Source organism: Aotus nancymaae, unplaced genomic scaffold (genome assembly GCF_030222135.1).
Source record: "Aotus nancymaae isolate 86718 unplaced genomic scaffold, 86718_ANA_hifiasm-v0.15.2.pri h1tg000003l, whole genome shotgun sequence".
Lineage (NCBI taxonomy): Eukaryota > Metazoa > Chordata > Mammalia > Primates > Aotidae > Aotus > Aotus nancymaae.
The window spans coordinates 11,309,036-11,334,385 of record NW_026988414.1 but is presented as its reverse complement, the minus strand read 5'-3'; the positions used below and the strand labels follow the sequence as shown (position 1 = coordinate 11,334,385).

Sequence of the window (25,350 nt, the reverse complement as noted above, 5' to 3'; positions counted from 1 at the left end):
AAAGAGAGGAAGAAAACTACTTCAGGCTCAAAAACATATATGCATTGCCTTGTCAGAAGAAGCAGTATAATATGGTAGGGAAAAAATTGAGTTAGGTACTTCAGATACTGAATTGTGGCTATTTACCACTCATTATTAGATGAACTTGAGTAAGTTAAATACCTCTTATCTTCGGTTTCCTCATCCATACTTTGTTAAGTTTAAGGTAAGGACTGAAAGTGAAAATGTACATAAGGTAATCTAATACATAATTATTCTACAGCACTTGCCTTTGTGTATGAATCTGTCTCTCCACTAGATTGTGAATGCCTAAGCCATTTGCTTTTCTCTCTTCAGTTCCTAGCACAATACCTGGCACACAGAAGGCCCTTGTGTTTGTTTATCCTAACACCAGATCCATCAAGAGGTCCAGAACCAATTGGTAGCTTTGTCAATCAAGTCTCTATTTTAGTTATCTAAGTCTATGAGTTATACCAACAAGCAAAATAGGTTTCAAATGTTTGCTTAATAACAGAAGACAGGAAACTAATTCATAAACTATTATTATGTTATCTTAGCATTTAATCCAAAATTAATGATGGCAAAGATTTAAAGAGACAAAGAGTATCCTCTAATTGTCTTTGCTGAGGATCATTTACACTTATAGAAGTAAGTTGCAGTTTCTAGACTGATCTTTCCAAACATAAATCTCACTATGTCACTTCCTGGCTTATACTTCTTCATGGCTTTTAGAATAAATTTCTGAGCATAACACGGAAAGCAAGTCATGATTTCACAACTTTGGACCAGCCCAGCCTCAAATCTCTTCATTCCCTGTTCCACCCTTATGTAACTTTTGCTCCCCTACTCAAGCCACTCAGGACTTCAGTTCCCTAAATGGGCCATGAATATGCTCTCTTACCTCTGTACTTTCTCACAGGCTGCTGCTCCCTTTTCCTAGAGTGTCCTCCCACTCTTCTACCTAAATAATTCCTATTTGTTCTCAAGACTCAGCTCAGAGAAAACTTCCTCTAGAAAGCCTTTCCTGACATTGTCCTTCATCCCCTAAAAGTCTGGGTGAGGAGTCCTCTCTTTGCTTCTGTAGTACATGATAGAACTTACCCTTCTGTAGTCTAATTTTCCATATCCTTCCCTATGTTCTCAGTGACAGAAACCAGGTCTTATTTGCCTTTCCAGTATCTATCTAGTCCCCTAGGTGCAGAGTGGGCGATTAACAAAGATCTGATGAATGTAAAAGAACCTTATTTTGCACAACGGAAAGCCCAGTGTAAAATTATTAACAAAAGCACACCTTTTTATTTATTACTTAAATAAAAGTGAATGTAAAGTCAAATAGAAACATCTTAGTGAGGTATTGTTAAAGACTAATATGAGCATGGCAAGAAAAAAAATAAAGAGGATCTGAACTCTTGTCTGGTTAACAAAAAAAAAAAAAAAAGAAGAACAAGGAAAAAGAGGATGATACCGTTGCAGATTGATTAGGCAATAAGGAAATAGAAAGCAACAGCATCCTCCTGCTTGTGGCTTTAGTCCCTGAAGTCTGTTTAATCACTAATTTTTAAGTGTGTGTATTTCTAATTAAGTGCTCTATTACAAAAGATCATCAACTTAAGAAATGCTTACATTCTTGTAACTGTTAAAAGGCTTGCTATTAACAAGAAAGAACATATGCTAAGAAAAATAATTCTCTAAAACAGCAAATTTATGTAAACTTTTTTGTTGGCAATAAATGTCTGGAATCCATTTGGAATTTTCCAGTATTATGCACAAGTTAAAAATAATTAATACACATAAAAGTACATCACTAGGTTGCAAAGCGTTTGTAGCAACTCAATACCATTATTTGCTATTGTCCCTATTTCTGACCAACTTGTGTTTCATCTTTTACACTGGCTAAAATGACTCTTAGTTTGGAGATATATGCTATTAGCCCGTAAATCTCATCCTGGGTAATGTATAGGTTTACTCCTCTGACTCATAACATATACCCAGGTCTTCTTCTCTGGAAACCAATCCACTATACAAATCAATTAGGCTAAGGAAAAAATAGAGGGAAAAGCAAAATGGACAAAGTACTATGTGAGGATGTGCTTTGTTCTTCTGGGTAAAATGCTTACTTTCTACTCCAAAGAATCAGGAGATAAACTGAAGAGAGTAGTAAACAGATTACAAATCAGAAAAGAGAAGTAAAGGTGGCAGGGGCAAAAGATGCATTAAATCCAACAGTGGTTAGAAGGATATAATAGAACACAATTAAATTCAACCTACATTTAGCATGTTACTTTGCCATGCTAGGAAGAGTTTCAAAAATAAGATAGATCTGGGTTTGAATCCCAGCTAACTAGGACTTCTCAGTTGTGTGACCACTGAGCAAACAACTTAACCTCATCTCAGATTCAGGTTTTTTATTTGTAAAGTAGGGTAACACTGCTTATCATCAGAATTGAGAGGATTAGAGGTAATGAAGAATTTAAAAGGTTTGGAAGCAGTGAAGTAAAAAGTCTGAAGGACTAAGTTTTCAATATACAATAAAAAGTACAGCTAACATTTAGAAGGCCAATTTACACCAGGAATTCTAAGTGTTTTACATTTATACGAATAATTTCACAATTATGGACCTCCATTTCTTCATTTCTTCAAAGTGAAATCCTACTGCCCTAGGTTATTATACTTTTTTAAACATAAGTACAAGACAGTTTGTCCAACAGCCTCTTCTTTCCACAGTAGATGCAATCTCAGGATACAACTGGTTATACATAAAAGGAGACCAAAAAGAAGGTTTCATGTTTAGCAGGTATATGGTAGGTACTTCAGGCAATTTTTGTGGCTAGTAACTATCACAGTAGGTCTAGGAAAGAATTTCAAATTGCCTTTTCTGGTTATGTTTCTGGATAGAAAAAAGAGGTAACTAAAGATGAATAAGGCAGTTTCTGTCGTCACTGTTTGTGATCTAGTTGTCAATTATATTATGGTGCTTTGAGTTTCCCATTCACATTCAAAGGCCTTATTCCCAGAGATAAATAACATACTATTAGGAGTATTTACTTATTTAGCAAATATTTAACAAATATTTACCACAGACCTACCACATGCTAGGAATTAATCTAGGTGCTGGCCATATGGTGGTTAAAAGAGAGAGAGAGAGACAGACAGACAAAGACAAAAACCCCTGCCTCTTATGGACCTTACATTCTAGTACTGATGGTGAGTAGGGACAATTTATGCACCAATGCTGTTTAACCATTTATTTAGTATTTACTACATGCTGAACACTATCCTACGTAGATGTTAGGGAGTACCAACATCAATAAGAGGCTACAAGCTACTTGAGAAAAGGTAGAGAGGAGTCAGTTACATAGACAAGTAATACTTAAGAGTCCATAAAAAGCAAGCAATCAAAAACTATGCAATGTTAGAAAGTATAAGTTATAATAGGAGGCTGCATGGATGTTTTTAAAGGACAAATAAGTTTGCAGGTAGTCAAAGAAAGGGTGTGGTAGACATGTGTCATTCTTTTTGGCAGCCTAGTATCATAATATAATTTCTCACTATTCTCAGAATCCCTTCCTATTTGGAGGAATTCTCCATATTTTAAACCTTGATACCCCATCACATAGGTTCATAATGTTAGATTCTTGTTTTCCTGGCCTCCCCTGCAGCCAGAGCATGTGCCAGTCATTGAGGTTCCAACAATCAGATGCACCTTTACCTGACTTGAAATTAGAAACTAATGATTCAAAGGAATGAACTGGAAGCGCTCTCTCTGGTGGCAAAAGGGAAATGGATGCAGTGCGACAAGTGGCAGTAGCACTTGTTATTACATCCAGGACCCAAGGTTAGCAGTGTGAGTGGTGATGTCAGTGGCATACAATCTATGGACACAATTGACTATTACCTCTAACTCCATGGCCTGAATTTGGTACCCCTGGAGATTCTGTGAACTCCTCAATATCCTTTTAATAAATTCAATTCTGATTAAATCAATAAATGATTTTTGTTGCTTAGAATTAAGACCCCTATTGAAAGCTAAACATATCTGAATTTGAATTAAGGTTCTACATTGTACTAGTTATGAAACCCTGCTTTGTGTATTTAAACTCTCAAAATCTCAATTCCCCTTTGGTAGAGTAGGGATAATAATACATATTTCTTATTAGGTTCTTTTGAGAATTAAATGCAGCCATGGAAATTCATTTAACGCTCTTAGTATGTGACAAAGAGTAAGGCCTTCACAGATGATTGCTTTATTATTAATAATGATGATGAAAATAAGCATAATATTTGGAGGAAAATATATGCCATTTGATCCTGCTAGAGTTTAAAACACAAGGGGAGGAGTACAGGAAATGAGGATGGCTGACATCTTGAAATTTTAAATCATACCAAAGAACTTGAGCTCTATGGGCTTGGGCTCACTTTAATAGTGAGTAATGGGAGAATTATAGTGAAATATAAGTAGTATATTAAATTATTAACTAGGCAAGTAGGATTATGTTTTGCATTATATATGTATTCTCCACATGTATAGTTATATAGTATGATCTGACCACTGTACTTAAGTACCTATAGGATATAATAATATTCTTCAGTACAGATACCATACAAACTGAAGCTATTGCATTCTTTCTAATAAACATAAATCCTCCAAAATTTTGCATATCATCTGTCAATATGTTTTGCAACTAGATCAGATGAAGTTGGGTCTATAGTTAAATAACAGCTGCTCTTTTGTCTGATCTGAGAGACAACTAATCTTTGAGTAAGGAGCAAAGTTTAAAAAATGGGGAAGGAAAATGTACCCTGAAATGACTGGCAGAGTATGAATCACATTTGCAAGTCTGATATTCTATGACCTTTCTTTTCTTTTTTTTTGGAGACAGGGTCTCACTCTGTTACCCAGGTTGGAGTGCAGTGGGACGATCTTGGCTCACTGCAACCTCTGCCTCCTGGGCATGAGCCACTATACCCAGCTAGTATTTGTATTTATTGCAGAGAAGAGTTTTCATCATGTATTCCAGGCTGGTCTCCAACTCCTGGGCTCAAGTGATCTGGCCCTCTCAGCCTCCCAAAGTGTTGGGATTACAGGTGTGAGCTACTGCGCCAAGCCTATTTTATGACTCTTACATAATCAAATGTCATCTATTTTTTTTTATTACAAAATATCATTATGAATTAGCATCTTGGTTTAGAGTCCATATTAGGTTAAAGATGAAAGGTTTTATTGTCAAGTCAAAAACAATCAATACTACCATTTCACAGTATGTGGTATTACTTGCTAAATGCTAATAAGCATTACATTGTCTCTTGTTAGCACCAATCCTCTTTGTGCTAAATAGACAATCACATAGTTACTATTCAGTCCTGCTTTACATTGCCATGCTTTTCTTTATCCATATATATAACTGCAGTTTAGGTTCTGCGGTACATGTGCAGAACATGCAAGATTTTTGCATAGGTACACCCATGGCAATGTGGTTTGCTGCCTCCATCCCCACATCACCTATATCTGGCATTTCTTCCCATGTTATCCCTCCCCAACTCCCTACCCCCCACTGTCCCTCCCCTTGTCCCCACAATTGACCCCAGAGTGTGATGCTCCCCTCCCTGTGTCCATGTGTTCTCATTGTTCAACACCCGCCTGTGAGTGAGAAGATGTGGTGTTTGATTTTCTGTTCTTCTGTCAGTTTGCTGAGAATGATGGTGTCCAGATTCATCCATGTCCCTACAAAGGACATGAACTCATCATTTTTTATGGCTTCATAGTATTCCATGGTGTATATGTGCCAAATTTTCCTTGTCCAGTCTATCATTGATGAGCATTTGGGTTGGTTCCTGGTCTTTGCTATTGTAAACAGTGCCACAGTGAACACACATGTGCATGTGTCTTTATAAAAGAATGATTCATAATCCTTTGGATATATACCCAGTAATAGGATTGCTGGGTCAAATGGAATTTCTATTTCTAGGTCCTTAAGGAATCGCCACACTGTCTTCCACAATTGAACTAATTTACACTCCCACCAACAGTGTAAAAGTGTTCCTATTTTTCCACATCCTCTCCAGCATCTGTTGTCTCCAGATTTTTTTAATGATCACCATTCTAACTGGCATGAGATGGTATCTCAATGTGGTGTTTGATTTGCATTTGTCTAATGACCAGAGGTGATGAGCATTTTTTCACATGTTTGTTGGCCTCATATATGTCTTCTTTTGAAAAGTGTCTGTTCATGTCCTTTGCCCACTTTTGAATGGGTTTGTTTTTTTCTTGTAAATCTGTTTTAGTTCTTTGTATATTCTGGATATTAGCCCTTTGTCAGATGGGTAAATTGCAAAAAAATTTTTTCCCATTCTGTTGGTTGCCGGTTCACTCCAATGATTGTTTCTTTTGCTGTGCAGAAGCTCTGGATCCCGTTTGTCTATTTTGGCTTTTGTTGCCAATGCTTTTGGTGTTTTAGTCATGAAGTCCTTGCCCATGCCTATGTCCTGAATGGTTTTGCCTAAGTTTTCTTCTAGGGTTTTGACAGTGTTAGGTCTTATGTTTAAGTCTTTAATCCATCTGGAGTTAATTTTAGTGTACGGTGTCAGGAAGGGGTCCAGTTTCTGCTTTCTGCACATGGCTAGCCAGTTTTCCCAACACCATTTATTAAACAGGGAATCCTTTCCCCATTGCTTGTTTTTGTCAGGTTTGTCAAAGATCAGATGGTTGTAGATGTGTGGTGTTGCCTCCAAGGTCTCTGTTCTGTTCCATTGGTCTATATCTCTGTTTTGATACCAGTACCATGCTGTTTTAATTACTGTAGCCTTGTAGTATAGTTTGAAGTCAGGTAGTGTGATGCCTCCAGCTTTGTTCTTTTTGCTTAGAATTGACTTGGCTATACATTTGCCATGCTTTTCTACCTGCTTACCCTCATTTAATTTCCACCATTATCTCCTCTCCCAACCTCCAACCTACATTCATATCTGCCTTCAAGAAACACTCTTTGATCTAATTTTGATTTTCACAGTAGCTACTGAAAGCAAAACTGGATCACTGTGTACATCTCAGAACCCGTGCTGAGAGAGAAAATGTATGAGTTTTCTGGGGGAGGATAGGGGAGGAGAAAAAAAAAAAAAAGAACCCAAAATGTGCTCTGTAGCTACTAAATGCTTCATTTCATTTTCTGCTACTACCATCTGCTTTGGCAAGGCAGCACAGTTTAGTCAAAGGAAAAAAAGGAGCACAGATTTGAGTCAGAGGGCTAGTTTTAAATTCTAGGCCCAATACCCAAGAACCTTATTTGGTAGGTTACTATTATACTCATGTTACAGAAGATAGTATAGAAGCCCAGAAAGGTTATGTGACTTGTTGTATTTGGCATGCTTTCAAAAATATCAATGTGCTACCAACATAAAATCGAGTGGTCACATCTTTCTATAAGCCCAATTTTATTTTCACTTTACTAGGTCATTTATAGCTAGGGCCTGATGCCTACATAAGATCCCAAGGAGTATATACCTACCAGAACTGGACAATGGCTAGTTCGGGGATTACCATCTTTGCATTCACCTTTTTGAAATCTCTTCCATTTAGTCCAGTTCTAAGCAGTACCATTACTGTTGTATCTAGCAACATGACACAGCATAATTCTAGCTTGACCTGGGCCATTCTGGAAAAATAGGAGGTAGCCTTTGCCTCAAGCATATTGTTCCTACCCTGCACCTTAGAACCACCTATTACAGAGATGATTTGTGACAATATGCAATTCTTTCTGATTACCAATGCGTTACCAGTCTACGGATTATATCAAGAAAGTTGGCAAATTAATTAATCTAGAATTAACAAAGTTTTCACTGCTATTTCTCACTGCTGTCTCTGAAAAATCCCTGTTTTTCAAAAACTATTTTGAGTGTTTACTATGTGCTGATTAATATATGTGCTGATTGTTAAGCACTACTGAATTAAGTGTTTTACATACATTGATCAATTTAATCCTCTCTCAATAACACTATGATTCATTACTGCTTGGATTTCAAAGTTCAAAATTCAGAGAAGAGTAATCATTAACCAGTTTCCTAAAGGCCAGAGTCATTCTCTGGTATATTCTTTAGGATAGCACCTAGGCCTTTTTGGCAATGTACAAGCCAGGCAGATGGGCACCTTGTCTTCTCTCACCACAGTATTGAAAAATACCAAATGCCTGGCTTTTTTCCAGACTGCTTTCAGCTTTCAAGGACCATGTGAACCAATGACAAATCATGCTTCTGCTGGAGCAGACATAAGAAACACAGTCACTGGCTTGGTTCTGCCAGGAAGTACCAAGTCTCAAGTAAAGCATCATATGGAGTCTTAGATCACTACCCAAAATAGATTTACATTCTTTTTGGTGACATGACAAATAATTTAAATGTGGTGGATTTTTTTTGCATTTTGATCTGTCATATTTGTCTTCAGAAAAGTGTTAAATCCTACTTGCACCTCTGTTTTCATAATAAATAAGTGATCTCATTTATTACTGTAAGAAATGAAGCAATATATGCAGTAATAAAATATTAAACTCAATCAGTGATTTTAAAAAAGCTTTATGGGATAGCTTTTTTCTCTATTAGGAGGCATCTAATACAGTAAATTAAACATAGTAGACACTTCAAGTTTGATAATTTAAATAACAGTAATAGTACCAACAGTACTACTTTCACACTCATTTCCATTTGAAAGATGCCCCACTTCAAAACATTAAAATGTCTGAAATATGTTAAAGAGCAGTTTTAAAGCAGTATTTCCATACAGAATAATCTCAATGGCAGGAGGGAGTTAAAATACTGATGTAAAAAAATTCCACAGTTACCACTATAATAGTTACTCTTAGTTATCTCTGGGTTCATGTTTTGTTTTTATCCTTCTTTACGTTTTCTGCAATGAACATAGATTGTTTTTATAATTGTAAAAAAATTGGCCAGGTGCAGTGGCTCACACCTGTAAAGTCAATACTTTGTGAGGCTGTGGTGGGAAGACTTCTTGAACCCAGGAGTTCAATACCAGCCTGGGCAATATAGTGAGACCACATGTCTACAATTTTTTTTTAATTAGCTGAGGATGGTGGTACATGCCTCTAGTCCCGACTACTCAGGAGGCTGATATGGGAGGATCACCTGAGCCCAGGAGTTCGAGGCTGCAGTGAGCTACAATCACACTACTGCACTCCAACCTGGGCAAAAGAGTGAGCCCTTGTTTCTTAAAAAAAAGTGAGTAGAATCCATTCTAAACAGATCAACCAAAAATAATATCATATAAAGCATAACTTATATATGTTGTGAGTTTAATATGAGATAAAGATTATTTTGTTTTCTCAAGGTAGTGTGGAAGAAAAATAATACTAAAGGATCCCAAACCTTTGGAAAATATCATGGTACAATTGTTAAATTATACAAATATGTCAACTATAAAACAGCATAAAAATATATTTTGTGTAAAGAAGCCATATATAAATGCATGTGTTTATTTCTTTGTTGTGTTTAATCAAAGCTATCTTGGTTACATTACATTTTATGCTAATATAAACCATGTAATCTGGAAAGAATATAAGAAAACAGCATGAATTCTATAAAGGCCTTGTGTCTGAGAAAGCCCAAGGTAGTTTACATATGTTAACTTCTGAAAAACCTTGGGAGTCTGGAAGTAAGTTTCATTTTATAGTCAGGGAAACTAAGTCACAGAGTCATCAAAAAAATGTGCCAATAACCCAAAAAGTGAATAGCAAGATTGGAATTTAGTTCTTCTGACTTCCATTCCACTGATTAGCTCGACCATTCAGCCCTGCCTTTGTGGCCAAGTTGAAGCAACAAACTAACTTAAAAACTAAAACCAGTTGAACAGGATAGGTTTGCAGGCAATATACCAACAATTTAGTATAATAATACCCAACAGCTAGATTGCTTTCAGTTTTTGGTACACTTTATAACTATTCATTAACCCACACAACATCAATAGATGGCGGGACTATACCATTGGTGCTATTCATATAGAACTGATAAAACACACTCTAGGATTACAATAAATATAAAATCACATTAAAAATCTACCAGAAAAAGCCCAATGCCTTCCTCTCATCAAGCCTCAATAAACAAACAAAACAGGATAAATATATTGGAATGCAAGTCCTTTCCCCTCATTATTTCCAATAGCCCTTCCCAATCCCTATGATGATTAACAGGACTGAAGAGAATCTAAAAAACTATTCAAGTTATCCAATTGCCTTCAGAATGAATAACATCTACACTTTTCCTAGAATATTTTTTAAAGAAATTTCATGTTTAAAGACCATTTTCAGGCCAGGTACAGTGGCTCAGGCCTGTAATCTCAACACTTTGGGAGGCTGAGGTGGGCAGATCACTTAAGCCCAACAATTCAAGACCAGCCTAGGCAACGTAGTGAAACCCTGTCTCTACCAAAAAAAAAAAATTAATGTTTAAAAAAATTAGCCAGGCATGGTGGCACATGCCTATAGTACCAGCTCCTTGAGAGGCTGAGATGGGAGGATCACTTGAACCCAGGAGGTCAAGGCTACAGCGAGCAACAATCATGTCACTGCACTCCAGCCTTGGTAACAGTGTGACCCTGTCTCAAAAAAAAAAAAAAAATCCAAAATTAAAAGGGAGTAGGAAATATTATATCCTCCTTGCAGTTAACGATGCTGTTACTTCTAATCTCTTCCTTTTGCTCACATATATCAAGTAAAAGCACTAGATTATTAAACAATAAATGATAAAAATCTAATAAGATCTATGATAATAGGCCAGTTTCTTGGAAGCATGCAAGACCGAAATAAGTTTTCAGACTCAGTTATCTAACAGGTCTAAAATTTAGTAAAAGGTTATTTAACATTCTCCAGCCAGGTTGACAACATTCCTACTCATTGTTTTCCCTGTGACTAGGCAGAATACATTCCTTTTTCCAAATGAATAAATTTCTCCTTCCCTTAGAGCTTAGCTGTCTCCCTGGCAAGGTATCATATAGAACATCTGTTATATTACCAGTATAACAGCAATCCCATCTGATCTAATTGCAAAACATATGGACAGACTGAAATCAAACTTTTAGGGGCTCTGTAAGTTTAAGGAAGAAATAATCAACTATATTATATTGATAAAGACTACGAACAATGCCATGAATTCAAATTTTGTACAATCTAAACAAGATTTATTTCAATAAGCTACCTTAAGTAATTTTAAAGTGCATGCTTTAAATTACCTAGACAGAATGAAATAGAGAAAGAACCAGCGCTCAATTTTTAGCCTCTGCTGAAGATCTCAGTTAAACTTTCCCTAAGGGTACCAAATCTTAGATATGTCATTCCTACTCTATGTTTAAGATTTGTCAGGCCTCAGGAATAGTCTCCTTTCTTTGGTACTGTCTTCAGCAATCTCCTTTCTTCAAAACCCTGACTCACTTAGACTAAAAAAATACCTCTGATATAGATCAAACTTACTCAGTCAATGACAGAAATTATAGTTAAGTGACCCTAGGTAATATCATTTGACTTGATCTTATTATATAAGTAAAGACTTACCAAGTTTATCAGAACTTTTTATTCATTTTTAAATGTTATTCATTTATTTTTATGACCATAAAATTAGAATTGGATATAGTCACTGAAAAAACTTTAAAAATTCAGAAGGTAATTACAAAGAAGGTAATTAAAATTACCCATAATCCCGTTACTTAGCTTTAACCAATTAACATTTTGGTATATTTCTCTCCTCTTATGTATAGTGTTACTTAATATAATGTAAATATTTTAATGTAAGTTCATAGATTACCAAATTTCTTTATCATAAAATGTTAGAGTAAGAGAATTCCTATTTCAAAAATATTTACTGGAAGGGCAAATCCAATAGATAAGCCAAATGAGAGAAGAGCTGATGAAAGTGTGGGTGGTGATGTGGGGATGAGAGGTTAGAGTTGGATGTAAACGGTCCAGAAGTAGACCTGCTGGCCTCTCTAGTCCCTATAATAGCTCCCAAACACATCTGAGGAATCCTAGGTCCCCAAATAATACTGTTTAAAAAGCACAAATCTAGTCTACCTCATTTAACAGAGTAAACTACTTGCTTTCACTAGATAGAGAACTAGTAAAAGAACTAATAAAAAACTTAGGATCCCACATCTCACAGACAACTGCTCAGCTTTTGCAACTTAGCTACCCTTTCTACAAAGTCGTCAAATGTTCATTTGTCCATTGTTGTTCTTCCTTTAAGAAAAATACAAGGGAAAAAATTATGTAACAAAAAATGAATAATTAATATAATAAGATAGATCTCAAGGAGTTCCACTTGCCCTAAGCAGGTTCTCATACTATTCCTTATATTACTATGAGTGAGAGAAAAGTTCATTTCTAAACTAAAGAGAAAGGCTATGATTACATTATTTTTCTCAAGAATAATGGACACTGCATGTCTAGTATACCTACAAACTGTTCCCTCCTTTTCACTAATTCAGTCACTAAATATTTATTAAGAATCTATTTGGGCTGGACAGCAGAGGTATAATGGTGAACAAAACAAACAGAAGTCCTGCCCTCATGGGGTCTGTAAGCCTGATAGGCTTGAGCAAACTACTTTAACTTTCTGAATCTCAGCGTTTGCCAGTCATAAAGTACGGCTAGTAAGATTTAACTTCTGCATTGTTTAAAAATTAAATAACACGATGTATGTAAAAAAAAAATCCTTATAGGTAATCAGGCATACAATATGTGCTCAGTTAACATTAGAGGTGAAAGTATAAATCTCTTTGCCATTAACACAGTAATTTGAGGCAGTACAACTGAAATAGCAGGTTAAGATAATTCCAAAGAGATTGTGATCCAGGTGCAGTGGTTCATGCCTATAATCCCAGCACTCTGGGAGACCGAGACGGATGGATCACCTGAGGTCAGGAGTTTGAGACCAGCCTGGCCAACATGGTGAAACTGTGTCTCTACTAAAAATATAAAAATTAGCTGGACATGGTGGTGGGTGCCTGTAATCCCAGCTACTTGGGAGGCTGAGGCAAGAGAATCACTTGAACCTAAGAGGTAGAGGTTGCAGTGAGCCGAGATGGCAACACTGCACTCCAGCCTGGGAGACACAGTGAGATTCTATCTTGGAAAAAAAAAAAGATATATATATATATATATATATATATATATATATATATATATATTTCCAAAGAGATTCTTACACTAAGAAAGAATTAAGTATTTCAATATGAAGAAATGAAATTTAGTCCAGGTGCAGTGGCTCATGCCTGTAATCCAAGCACTTTGGGAGGCCAAGGCAAGCAGATCACTTGAGGGCAGGAGTTTCAGACCAACCTGGCCAACATGGCAAAACCCTGTTTGTACTAAAAATACATAAATTAGCTGGGTATGGTGGCAGGTACCTGTAATCCCAGCTACTCGAGAGGCTGAAGCAGGAGAACTGCTGGAACCCAGGAGGCAGAGATAGCAGTGAGCTGAGATCGCACCACTGCAATCCAGCCTGGATGACAGAGCAAGACTCTGTCTCAAAAAAAAAAAAAAAGGAAATGAAATTCATCATATGAGCCCTCCAAGTCAAGTTCTGTAGTTCACCTTGGTATCTCCATCACCATTTACTTTCAATTACTACTGGGCTCTTTCCACAACATTCAGCCCTGTGTAGTGTCTAGGAAAGAAAATATAAAGCAAGCAGTTCTCTTCTCTAAATACCATTTTTTCATCATATAAATATGGGCAGCTAAACAAGCCAAGATTCATACTTAACAAAATAAACTTAAAACATAATGATTTGAAATTCAAAGTATCAAATCTGAAACCCACCAAAACCTATAAAGGTTTGATCAATATTCACCAATAAAAGTACAAACAGAGGAGATAAGCCTTTTTCATTCATGTAATATGCAGAAATCAACAAAATATGAATTGCAAGGTTTTAGACATTCTGAGAGCACCCTGTAAGCCATAATGTACTGCACACTTGTTAATTATTAATATTAGAAGCACTCTGTTCACTATTAACTTTAATTATATTTCTAATGGGGAAATTCTGTCATTCAAAAGATCAAACATTTATTTCTTAATCAAATTAGACCTTTTATACTGGTATGCATCCCAAACCACCTACCACAAAAACAGCTCATATTATTCATAAATAGGAAAATAAATCTGCTACTTAGTCAAAGTACTTGATTTTTTTTTTAGAGCCAGATAACTTCTGTTATGAAAATTTTTTCATTATTGTTCCTCAGACAAAGGTGGCAAAGGGTGTGGGGGTGGGGTATAAGCTGGACAATAAAGAAGACACCAGCGGAAAAAGAAAATCTTTTCTCCATTTTTTTTCAAAAAGGGAGAATAATTACCATGTTCTGAATATTGTATAAAAGATGACATTTTCTTATTAAGAAGGCTTCATAATCTAAATTAAATAGACTAAAAACAAATCAATAGAAAAAAGTCAAAGTCACAGAGAAAGACAGATTCTGTTTTGAGTGCAAATTGTTCAACACTACGCATGCTGACACTAAGACATCTTCAAGGACTTTTTGTTCATCTAGAAAGACTTCTTGGAAGAATTCGGCTTTGAAGAAGCACTGAAGGAGGACAAAGCCGTAAATTGTTCAACAGAGAGGGTAATTTGGTTCCTTAAAGATCATGGAAAGAATGGATGGGGCTATAAATAAAAGATATGAGTGAGAAGAACACAGAGAAGACTTTACATTGAAAAAAAAAATGAACAAGGAGCATAGAAGAAAGGTTTTTTTCAATGAAGACAAAATAATAAAGATTTTTTCTGTCAATAATTATCTATAGAACAGTGACATTATTAGAGAGATTATTTTGACACAAATTTATCACATGTACTCATATAGATACATCTAAAACAATAATTATTTTTAGTAAACCTTTACTAAGATTCAAACATAGGTATCCAGACAAAATCTTCATCTTCTTCATCACATTTTTAGAAATTCTCCTTTAAAGTTACCAGTGCAGTCAGGGTAGTCATTTCTAGTAAAGAACAGATAAATCAAAACGTATATTTGAAAAAAGACTAAGTGATCACAGAAGAGGTCCCTGTAACATAATGTCAATAACAGTAATAAAGATTTTTATATCACACCTAAAAAAAACACACAAAAATCAAGATCAAGGCAAAAAGTATGGATTAAAGCTATTTATAATTTAAAATATCCTCTAACACTGTCTTTCAGCTAAACAAGGTCTTACATGTCTATTTTCTTCTGATTAAGTACCCTAGAGCAGAACTCTCTCCACCCATAATTTGCTCATCAGTAAAAACAGCACTGCAATACTTTTCTTCCATTCTTTTTATAAGGGTGCCAGAACGTCTGGAAGTTAATATATACATGTTTAGAAATGCTAAGATGAAAAGTAATGCACACTTTAATTTTACAGGTCTTTTTAAGAGATCAAGATAAAAAGATCTAGTCAGATTATTTCAATGTGTAAATTTTCAACTAGCCAGAAGGCTTCCTGGGGACATAATTCAGAAGATTTGAAACTAATGTTCTGGAGTTTACCTATGCTGCTCCAGAAACTAATCAGACTAAGGAATCGCTACAGAACCCTAGGCCATTAGGCTAGGCATAAGGTATGATAAATTTAGAAGTCCCTGGGCCTGGCCCCACAAAAAATATGAACAAATCTCTCTATCACAGACAAACTTAGAACCTAATTAATGAAACAATAAGAACTATAATTTAATATGACAATTGTAAAACATTGTCAAACAGAAAATTCAGGAAGGTGGCTAGGCGTAGTGTCTCACACCTGTAATTCCAGTACTTTGGAAGTCCAAGTGGGTGGATTGCTTGAGCTCAGGAGTTCGAGACCAGCCTGGGCAACATAGTGAAATCCCACCTCTACTAAAAATACAAAAACTAGCTCGGTGTGGTGGTGCACGCCTGTAGTTCCAGCTGCTCTGGAGGGAGAATCATTTGAGCCCAGGAGTTCAAGGCTGCAGTGAGCCATGATTGTGCTGCTGCACGCCAGCCTGGGAGACAGAGTGAGACCCTGTCTCAAAAAAAAAGAAAGAAAATTCAGGAAGATGAATGAATAGCACACAGTGGAATGAAGACAGTAAATGCCAAAGAACAGCAGAAGTTTTCTCAGATTAATATCCAAGAACCAATATTTTTAGCAAAATGATTTCCTACTCTTCTAGGCAACTATATTTCTTTTCTTTTCTTTTTTTTTTTTTTGGAGTCTCGCTTTGTCGCCAGACTGGAGTGCAATGGTGCAATCTCGGCTCATTGCAATTTCTGCCTCCTAGGGTCAAGCGATTCCCCTGCCTCAGCCTCCTAAGTAGCTGGGACCACAGGCGCGCACCACCATGCCCAGCTATTTTTTTTGTATTTTTAGTAGAGACAGGGTTTCACCATGTTGGCCAGGATGGTCTCGATCTCCTGACCTTGTGATCCACCCACCTCGGCCTCCCAAAGTGCTGGGATTACAGACATGAGCCACCACGCCCAGCCAGCAACTGTATTTCTTTAAAAGCCAATAATATGGATTCTGGAGTCAGACTCACTAGGTTTGAAATTAGCTTCTACCAGAGCTGGCCTTCAACAGGACTCAATTTCCTTATCTATAAAATGAGGATAAACATAGTAACTAACTCAATAGTTCCTGTATTGAAGATTAAATGATTTATATATGTGTGTGTGTGTGTATGTGTGTGTGTGTGTGTGTGTGTGTGTGTGTGTATATGACACTTAGAACAGTGCCAGGAGGGCCGGGCGCGGTGGCTCACGCCTGTAATCCCAGCACTTTGGGAGGCCGAGGTGGGTGGATCACGAGGTCAAGAGATCGAGACCATCCTGGTCAACATGGTGAAACCCCGTCTCTACTAAATATACAAAAAATTAGCTGGGCATGGTGGCGCGTGCCTGTAATCCCAGCTACTCAGGAGGCTGAGGCAGGAGAATTGCCTGAACCCAGGAGGCAGAGGTTGCGGTGAGCCGAGATTGCGCCATTGCACTCCAGCCTGGGTAACAAGAGCAAAACTGCGTCTCAAAAAAAAAAAAGGAAAAAAAAAAAAGAACAGTGCCAGGAACATAGTAAGTGGGTTTCTAATTACTATTATAGTAGTCCGCAATCCCTCAAACCTGATGCTAAATACCAGAAGCTGTGAAACTAAAAATTTTCCTGTACCTCATTTGGTGGCAAATATCTGACCTATCCTGAATATGTTTGGCAACAAAACCTAACCTGAGCAAATGCAAGGCTACTGATAGTCTTTCTTTATCCCACTCAACATAAAGATATGTGCATTCGCTCTTGTTACCCAGACTGGAGGGCAATGGCGCGATCTCGGCTCACCGCAACCTCCGCCTTCTGGGTTCAGGCAATTCTCCTGCCTCAGCCTCCTGAGTAGCTGGGATTACAGGCACGCGCCACCGTGCCCAGCTAATTTTTTGTATTTTTAGTAGAGACGGGGTTTCACCATGTTGACCGGGATGGTCTCGATCTCTTGACCTCATGATCCACTCGCCTCGGCCTCCCAAAGTGCTGGGATTACAGGCGTGAGCCACCGCACCCAGCCATGTGCATTTTACTGCAGATATCTTAATGTGTTTGATTACAGGATGCTGCCCCCAGTTCACTGGAATGTATTTATGAAAAAAATTTAAAAATCTAAATTCTGAAACACATCCAACCCACAGGTATTGGATAAAAGACTGTGGAGCTATATTAACTTTGAAGCCTAGACAGTTTGTATTTCCTTAAAATAAATGTCATCTTCTTAAAGAAACACAAGTAGGATCCTGACTCTAGTATTAGAGAATGTTAGGGTGAGGAAAACATTTCCTTGGCCAGGCACGGTGGCTCACACCTGTAATTCCAGCACTTTGGGAGGCCGAGGTAGGCAGATCATTTGAGGTCCAGGAGTTCGAAACCAGCCTGACCAACATGGTGAAACCCCATCTCTACTAAAAATAGAAGAAAATTAGCCAGGTGTGGTGGCACATGCCTGTTGTCCCAGCTGCTCAGTAGACTGAGACAGGAGAATTGCTTGAACTTGGGAGGCAGAAGTTGCAGTGAGCCAAGAAGGTACACTGCACTCCAACCTGGGCAACTGAGCAAGACTTTGTCTCAAACAAACAAACAACAACAAAAAAAAACCCACAAAAAAACAAATATAATATATCTGTAATATTTTATTTACATATCACAGTAGTCAGAGTTTCCAAATTCTAAATTCTACGGCTTGCTTAAACAAAGTCTATTCTCATCACTTAGGTAACAAATAAATAATTAAGGTTCTTTGGAGGGCATAAATATGCCTTGAATCATGCAGACCAATCATCACAGAACTTTAGAGCTGAAAGAGACCCTTCAAAGCTAATCTAAATTACTATACCTTGCCTTCCAAATTGTTTTATCATCTGTAAATTTACTCTCCCCTATGAGGTAAGAATAATGTGCCCTAACTTGTCTTTAGACTCTGTCTATAGGAACACCCTGTAGGTAAATGCAAATAAACTGGGTGGAGTAGACTGACAAACTTGGGATCTAAAAGGATAATTGAATTTAACACAATCAATCTTATAAATTTAGTAAATGTCTCAGATTATACTCTAGAAAATTACAAGAATTTCCAAGTCCAAAATGAACAGAAGACTCACCCACCACATACTTAAAAATAAATAAATTTTAACAGAACTTAGCAATCTTAATGGGCTCAATGAGTCAACAACATAATGTGGCTGCCAAAAAGCTACTGTGATTAGGAACTAACCACATCAACATCAGTATCCCATCCAGAAGGAATGAGGCAACTCCCCTTTCTGCTACAAGCTGGTTAGAGTACATCTGGAGTATTACATTCAGCTCTGTTCCACATTTTGGGAGAGACACAAAAAAATTGAAAAAGACTAGAAGAGGGCCAGGCACAGTGGTTCACGCCTGTAATCCCAGCACTTTCGGAGGCTGAGGGAGGTGGGTCTGTTGAGGTCAGGAGTTTGAGACCAGCCTGGCTAACATGGTGAAACCCTGTCTCTACTAAAAATACAAAAAGTAGCCAGGCTTGGTGGCATGCACTGTAATCCCAGCTACTCAGGAGGCTAAGGCAGGAGAACTGCTTGAAACTGAGAGGTGGAGGTTACAGTGAGCCAAGATCTCGGCCACTGCATTCCAGCCTGGGCAACAGAGTGGGACTCCGTTTCAAAAAAAAAAAAAAAGTACTAGAAGAGAAGTAACCAAGATAGTGAGAAAATCTGAAACCATGTCACAGAAAGACCAGTTGAAGGAGCTGAAGTTATTTAGCCCAGACTGAGAGGTAGCATGATCCCTGTCCCCAAATCCGTAAGAACTGTCATGGCACAGAGAGAGCTGACTTTTTCTGTATAGCCCCAACTGGCAGAGCCAGATCAATCAGCTAACTGAAAGAAGAAATTTCAGCTAAGCCTATGGAAATATTTCTTCAAATGTAGAGCCACATTAGGAGGTAGTAGCATTTAAAGTCCTGCCTCGCCCTAAGGGTCCATAATTTTAAAAATCAAACATTTGGGCCAGGCACGGTGGCTTACACCTGTAATCCCAGCACTTTGGGAGGCCAAGAAGGGCGGATTACCTTCTGGTCAGAAGTTAGAGACCAGCCTGGCCAATGTGGTGAAACCTCATCTCTATTAAAAATAGAAAAATTAGCCAGGCATGGTGGCAGGTGCCTGTAATCCCAGCTACTCAGGAGGCTGAGGCAAGAGAATCGCTTGAAACCCAGGAGGCAGAGATTGCATAGAGCCGAGATTGTGCCACTGCATTCCAGCCTGGGCAACAAGAATGAAACTCCATTTCAAAAAAAAAAAGATCAAACCTTTGTCATTACCTCAGTGTGTTACTGCTGATTGTTACTACTTCTGGTATCACAGCATCTCTCTTCACCCTGCTTAAAATGTCCTACCCAGCCAACCAATCAGCTGAATGCTTCGCTGGGTTTGTGGGAGAAAAAGTGCCTGCTTGCTGGGCAATTAGTTTCAGTTTGCAGATCAGTGTACCTGTAAACAAAAGAGGGCCCTAACCGAGGAGCAGGCAAAAGCTCTCAGCTCAATCTCCATGAAAGAAATTATTAATTCAAAAAGAATCTATAAGACCTATCCAATCAAATAATATATTATCAATGGCATTTAGTTCTCACAGGAATGTTGAAATTAAAAAATACTGTACAACCATCTTCTCAAATGCCAGGGAATCCAACTTTGCAATTCAAACCAGTTCTCTCAAATTCAATTATAAGTTTTCCTTCTGCCAAAGAGATGTTTACTGTTCAAAGTAGACTGGAGCCCATGTTCCATACTTGATCAGATCACTGTAAAGTCAGTTCAGCTGCTGAGACACTGGCAATCCAGAGTGAATTCACAGAAAAGTACAAACTACCTAATATTTAAAACACAGGAAAGTTACTGAAATTGGACATCCTTCTAAAATTTCTTCAACCAAAGACCACCACAGATATGTTAGTTCATGAAAATTACTAAAAGCCCTAAACAACAGTTCAGATGGCAAATAGTAATCAAACGAGCTTTACTTCAGTTTAAACTGAATTGGATTCTATGCAACTCCAGTGAAAGTATTAGAGAATATAGTAAATGTATGACAGACTTAACAAAAATACTCTGTGCTGCTTCCTCTCTGGGCTTTTTTAAGTGAAGCCTAGAAGCATCTAAGTATCCATAAATAAGGCCTTGGTTAAATAAATTATGATACATTCTTACTCTGGAAAATGCAACTATTGAAAAGAATAAAGTAGACTCTAGATACTGACTTTTTTTTTTAAAAGTCCATGATACACAGTTAAGTGAATACCACAAGTTGCGAAACGTGTAGAATTACTTAATTTTGATTTTTTAAAATCTATTTTTAAATACCCTGTGTGTATGTTCACATAAGTCCAGCAAAAACAGCTGAAAAAAGATCTGACAAATTAGTAACAGTAGTAACTTCTAAGGACTGACTGAAACTAGAAGGCAGTGAAGGAGTGACTTTCCCTTTTTCCTTTGTGGACTTCTGGTTGTTTATATTTTTTTGCCTGCAGGGGTTACCTTTGCAGTTTAAAAATAACAATACAAAAATAGTAAAAGTAAAATAACATGAATTACACACATTTATTTATCAGATACTAACCAAAGTAAGTGATCTTGCTACTTAAATGTTTCTGTATGCTCAAAAGTCCAGAGAATCAAATTCATTCTTTTTCTATTATATTTTACTAAAACAAATAAAAATCACCACAAGTCCCTATTAGTTTTCTCAAATACTTTCTACACACACACACACACACACACACACACACACACACACACACACAGGCCTGGTCATAAGCATAGCTAACACATATGGTGATTATTCTGCACTAGGAACTGTTGTAAGCACAGTTAAGTGTATTAACTTATTCAATCTTCCCAGCAGGCCTGGTGCAGTGAATCATGCCTGTAATCCTAGCACTTTGGGAGGCCGAGGCAGGAGGATTGCTTCGGTTGAGGAATTCAAGACTAGCCTGGGCAATATAATGAGATCTCATCTCTACAAAAAATTAGCTGGGTGTGGTGACTCACACCTGTAGTCTCAGCTATTCAGGAGGCTGAGGTGGAAGGATCGCTTGCGCCCGGGAGGCAGAGGTTGCAGTAAGCCAAGATTGCGCCACTGCACTTCAGTCTGGGCAACAGAGCCAGACCCTGTCTCAAAAAACAAAAAACAAAAACAAAAAAGTCTTCATAGCAACCTATGAGATAAGTACTACTATAATATTATCTTCTTTTCACAATCAAAGAAACTGAGTCCGGAGAGCTTCAGTGACCCGCCTAAGCTTACACAGCTAACATGGAGAAGAGCTAGGATTCAAACCTAGGAATAAACTCCAGAGTCCATATTCTCAACCACTCTGCTTCCTGTCTCTCAGTAATATGTCAATCTCTATATATGAAAACCAAAAGGGGTTACAGGTAAAACCCAGCTAGCTAATACTATCCTTGAAGCTGGAAGAGATGCACCTTTGGCTTTTTATGAGGGAATAATCCTACTTATGTCATTACGAAGTTCTAACCCAAGACTCAAGACTGTATTAAAATAGGCTCATAACCATGTGGGAAAATTCTCTACACACTCAATTATAGTGCAAAGTCCATACCTGCCTCACCTAAGCCTAAGATTTAGGTCACAGACTCAGCTAGACAAACGGTTTGGACAAATCTCCACCCAAACTCAAAACAAGAGAACTCAGAAACTTTGGCCTAACGTCTTCACAAGGTAGATTTTGTTTTGTTTTGTCTTAGTTCTAGGTCCACTCTAGATTTAAACGGGGAAAGAACAGGAGTTGTCTCTAACTTTGCTTCAAGACTTCAGCAAGAAAAGCCTTTTCTACGTGGGCTCAAACAGAAATTGGCATTTATCAACATCAGCAAAGTTGAATATCCTGGCTTAAGAAGACAAAAATAAGCATCCTTGTTTAAACTGTGTATTTGTCCAAACATGCTGACCTTACACTTGTGGAAGAAAAAAACTGTGCAAGAAAGAGATTTAACCTAATTTATAAATGTGCTCAACCTAGATACACACCTGTCCCAAATGACCTACTGAATCCACTTATTTGCAGGGACAACATGGCTTACAATGCCTTTTTTGTTTTTTGTTTATTTTTTGCCCTCAAGTGGTTCCTATATTGTTTGTAAACAAAATCCTCTCACTACCTCTCTTCCACCTGTCACATACACACATCTGATATTTACATAAACAAGAAGAAATGACCAGGGAAACTGGAGCTTTGAAAGGAATCCCTTATCCTCAGCTTTTGACCCAGTGGCTGAAGGAGGTACTATGCGGGCTTTCAAACTTCCCCGAAATAACACAGGAAGAGAGACTGGGTGCGCGAACCCAACCCAAAAGTTTGCGCCCATTCTGGGTCTCTGAAAAAGGCCCGAAGCCCTGTTGGGAAGATGAGATGCCTTCCACCCAGCAACCACCCCCTCCCGAGGGAGCACGGCCCACGGGGGACAAAAGACTTTCCAGATTGATTGGGGGCGGGAGGGGGGCTAGCTGGAGCTGGGATCTCCCCTCGGGAGCCGGAACATGGGGAGCCTTTGGGGCAAGAAACGATAAATTATAGGCAAGAGCCCAACCCTAGATGCCGGGGCTGGGGTGAGGACGGGTCCTGCCCAAGAGGGAGCGCCGGACTCACCTGGAGGAGGCGAAGAGGGGGCCTCGGTGGCAGGTGGGGTGGGGAGGATGCTGCTGCTGCTGCTGCTGCTGCTGCCGGGGAGAACGGGGGTCGGGGTCCGGGGAGTGGTGGGCGCCGGGACGGTGATCGCTACAGGGGTGGTCGGCTCCAGGCCAGTGGTCGACGAAAGGGTGGTTGGCGCGGATCTGGTCCGCACCTGAGAGGTGGTCGAAGTGCGTTCCGCCGCCAGAGGGGTGGTCAGCGAGGGGCCGAGCGGCTTCTGAAAGGTGGTGGAAGCGGATCCGGCCGTCGCCCGAGGAGGGGTGGTCTCCGGAGACCGGGCTGGAGAAGTCGCAGCCAAGGGTCGGTGGACAGTGGCGCGCGGGGGCCCGGTCCTCGGGGCCTGGGCCGTGGGAGCCGTCGCCCTAGGGAAAGGGTGGCTGGGCTCTCCCCGCAGCCCGGGGCCCGGCGACGCGTCCACCTGCCCCGCGGCCCCGCCGCCACCGGTGACATTCCCCGCCGAGGAGGCTGAGGCGGCGGCGGCGGCGGCGGCGGCGCAGCACAACAGGGCGAGGCCGCCCAGGCTCGGCAGGCTCCTCATGGCGCGCTCGGCTCCGCCATTCATTCATTCAGTCAGTCGGTTGGTCAGTCATCTTCTCCTCGCTGCAATCCGACCGAGGAAGCCTCCGCAATCGCCGCCGCCACCGGGCGCACCATCGCCACCTCCCTCTGACAGGCGGCCGGCCCCGCGGGCGGGCCCCAGAGCGGAGGGAGCGACCCGACCGAGCGCGGACCGACCGCCCTCCTCGATTGGCAGCCGCGCCTAACCAATGGGAGGCCAGACTAGCCCACGTGATCCGCCCGCTTCCCGGCCTCTTTGTAGCCCTGTGGACCAATCATAGGACGTCCAGGAGAGGGGGCGGTCTGTGAGGCGGGAGAAGGGTGGCGCGAGCCCAGCTCTAGCCCGCCGGGCTCGCGGCGGCCCCGGCTTTGTCTGCCCAAGGAGTGGGGCGCGGGCCTCGGGCACCGGGCGCCGCGGAGCAGACAAAGGATGTGCCCAGAGCGGCAGACGCCGGGCCTAGTCATCTGCTCTACCGGGCTGCGAGCTTGACCGGGGGATGGAATCGGCACTTGGGAGCATCCCGGCCCTCGTGAACAATGGGGCGCCGGCGCCGCACCCGGTCTCGAGCGGGGACCGCGCGGGAACCCCGCAATGGGAGAAGGCGGCGGCAGCGAGGATGTAGAGCTTAGCATGCCCTCTGCTGCTCCAGAGAGCCTAGCCTCAGCCTTGCGAGGTCTCTTCCGCCATTCCCATTTCAGAGATGGGGAAACTGAGGCCCTTGCTGAGAACCTCCCTGAACCGAGACCCACGCCCTCACCAGACACCTGCTGTGGGCCAGATGTTGTGCCAGGCTGGATGAGGGGGCGGGACCGGGCGGTGGAGACCCTTCAGGACAGAAGATGCAGGCTTCCTGCGAGGAGACAGGCTCGCAAGCACACTTATCTAAACCCCGGGAAGAATAGGATCAGACGGGGTTAACCTCAACTTGATGTCTCTTGCTGAATGGTTTTGTGGCCTGAGCGCAGTGTTTTCACCACTAAAATGAAGATGATAGGACACTCCTCACCCCCCTCACAGAGCTGTTGAGAGAATTAAGTCATGGACGTAAAGGGCTTAGCCCAGCGCCTGGCCCAATGTTGTAAACCCTCATTAATGCTAACGACTCTCAGCGTTCTGTGCCAGGGCAAGCCTAGGATTAGAAAGCAGCCCCAGGCCCCAGCCCTGCAGTGTCCCCAGAGCCTCCTGCTGGTTGCAGGGATCAGGGTGGGGCTGATAGCCGAGCTTGACCCTGGATGACACTAAACCCTGGATCAAGCTGGAATTCGGGCACGCAGCCTCGCATCATCCGTCCAGGATCCAGAGCTAGGTCAGGCGCTGCTGCCTCGGCTCAGCAGCTTCCAGGGGGAGCCAGGCAGGGCGGGTTTGTCATCTGATGGGGCTTAATCCAAGCCTCACTGCTAACCCAACCCCGGCCTCCCCTACGTGATGTTTGCCTTTGTGCATGGTTTCCCATTAGTCATTGGCCTTCAACCACACCGGCAGGATGAGATTTCTGTGTGAACCTGTGTATGTTAATGAAAGCATGCATTTATTTTCCTGCATGAGTAATGCGTGGGGGAGGC

General features: G+C 40.2%; 1 protein-coding gene across 2 annotated transcripts in view; it reads right to left on the bottom strand.

Annotated features, from left to right (window-relative positions):
* Positions 1-23,879, bottom strand: part of MEGF9 (multiple EGF like domains 9) — a 107,295-nt gene extending 83,416 nt beyond the window's left edge. For both annotated transcript variants that reach the window (XR_010343410.1, XM_012458247.2), the window contains exon 1: positions 23,188-23,879. Coding sequence is in view for 1 of the 2 variants with exons in the window: in XM_012458247.2 (XP_012313670.2) it covers positions 23,188-23,791 (604 nt within the window). In the remaining variant the exon portion in view is untranslated. The remainder of the gene's footprint in view (positions 1-23,187) is intronic.
* Between the last annotated feature and the right edge of the window lie 1,471 nt (positions 23,880-25,350).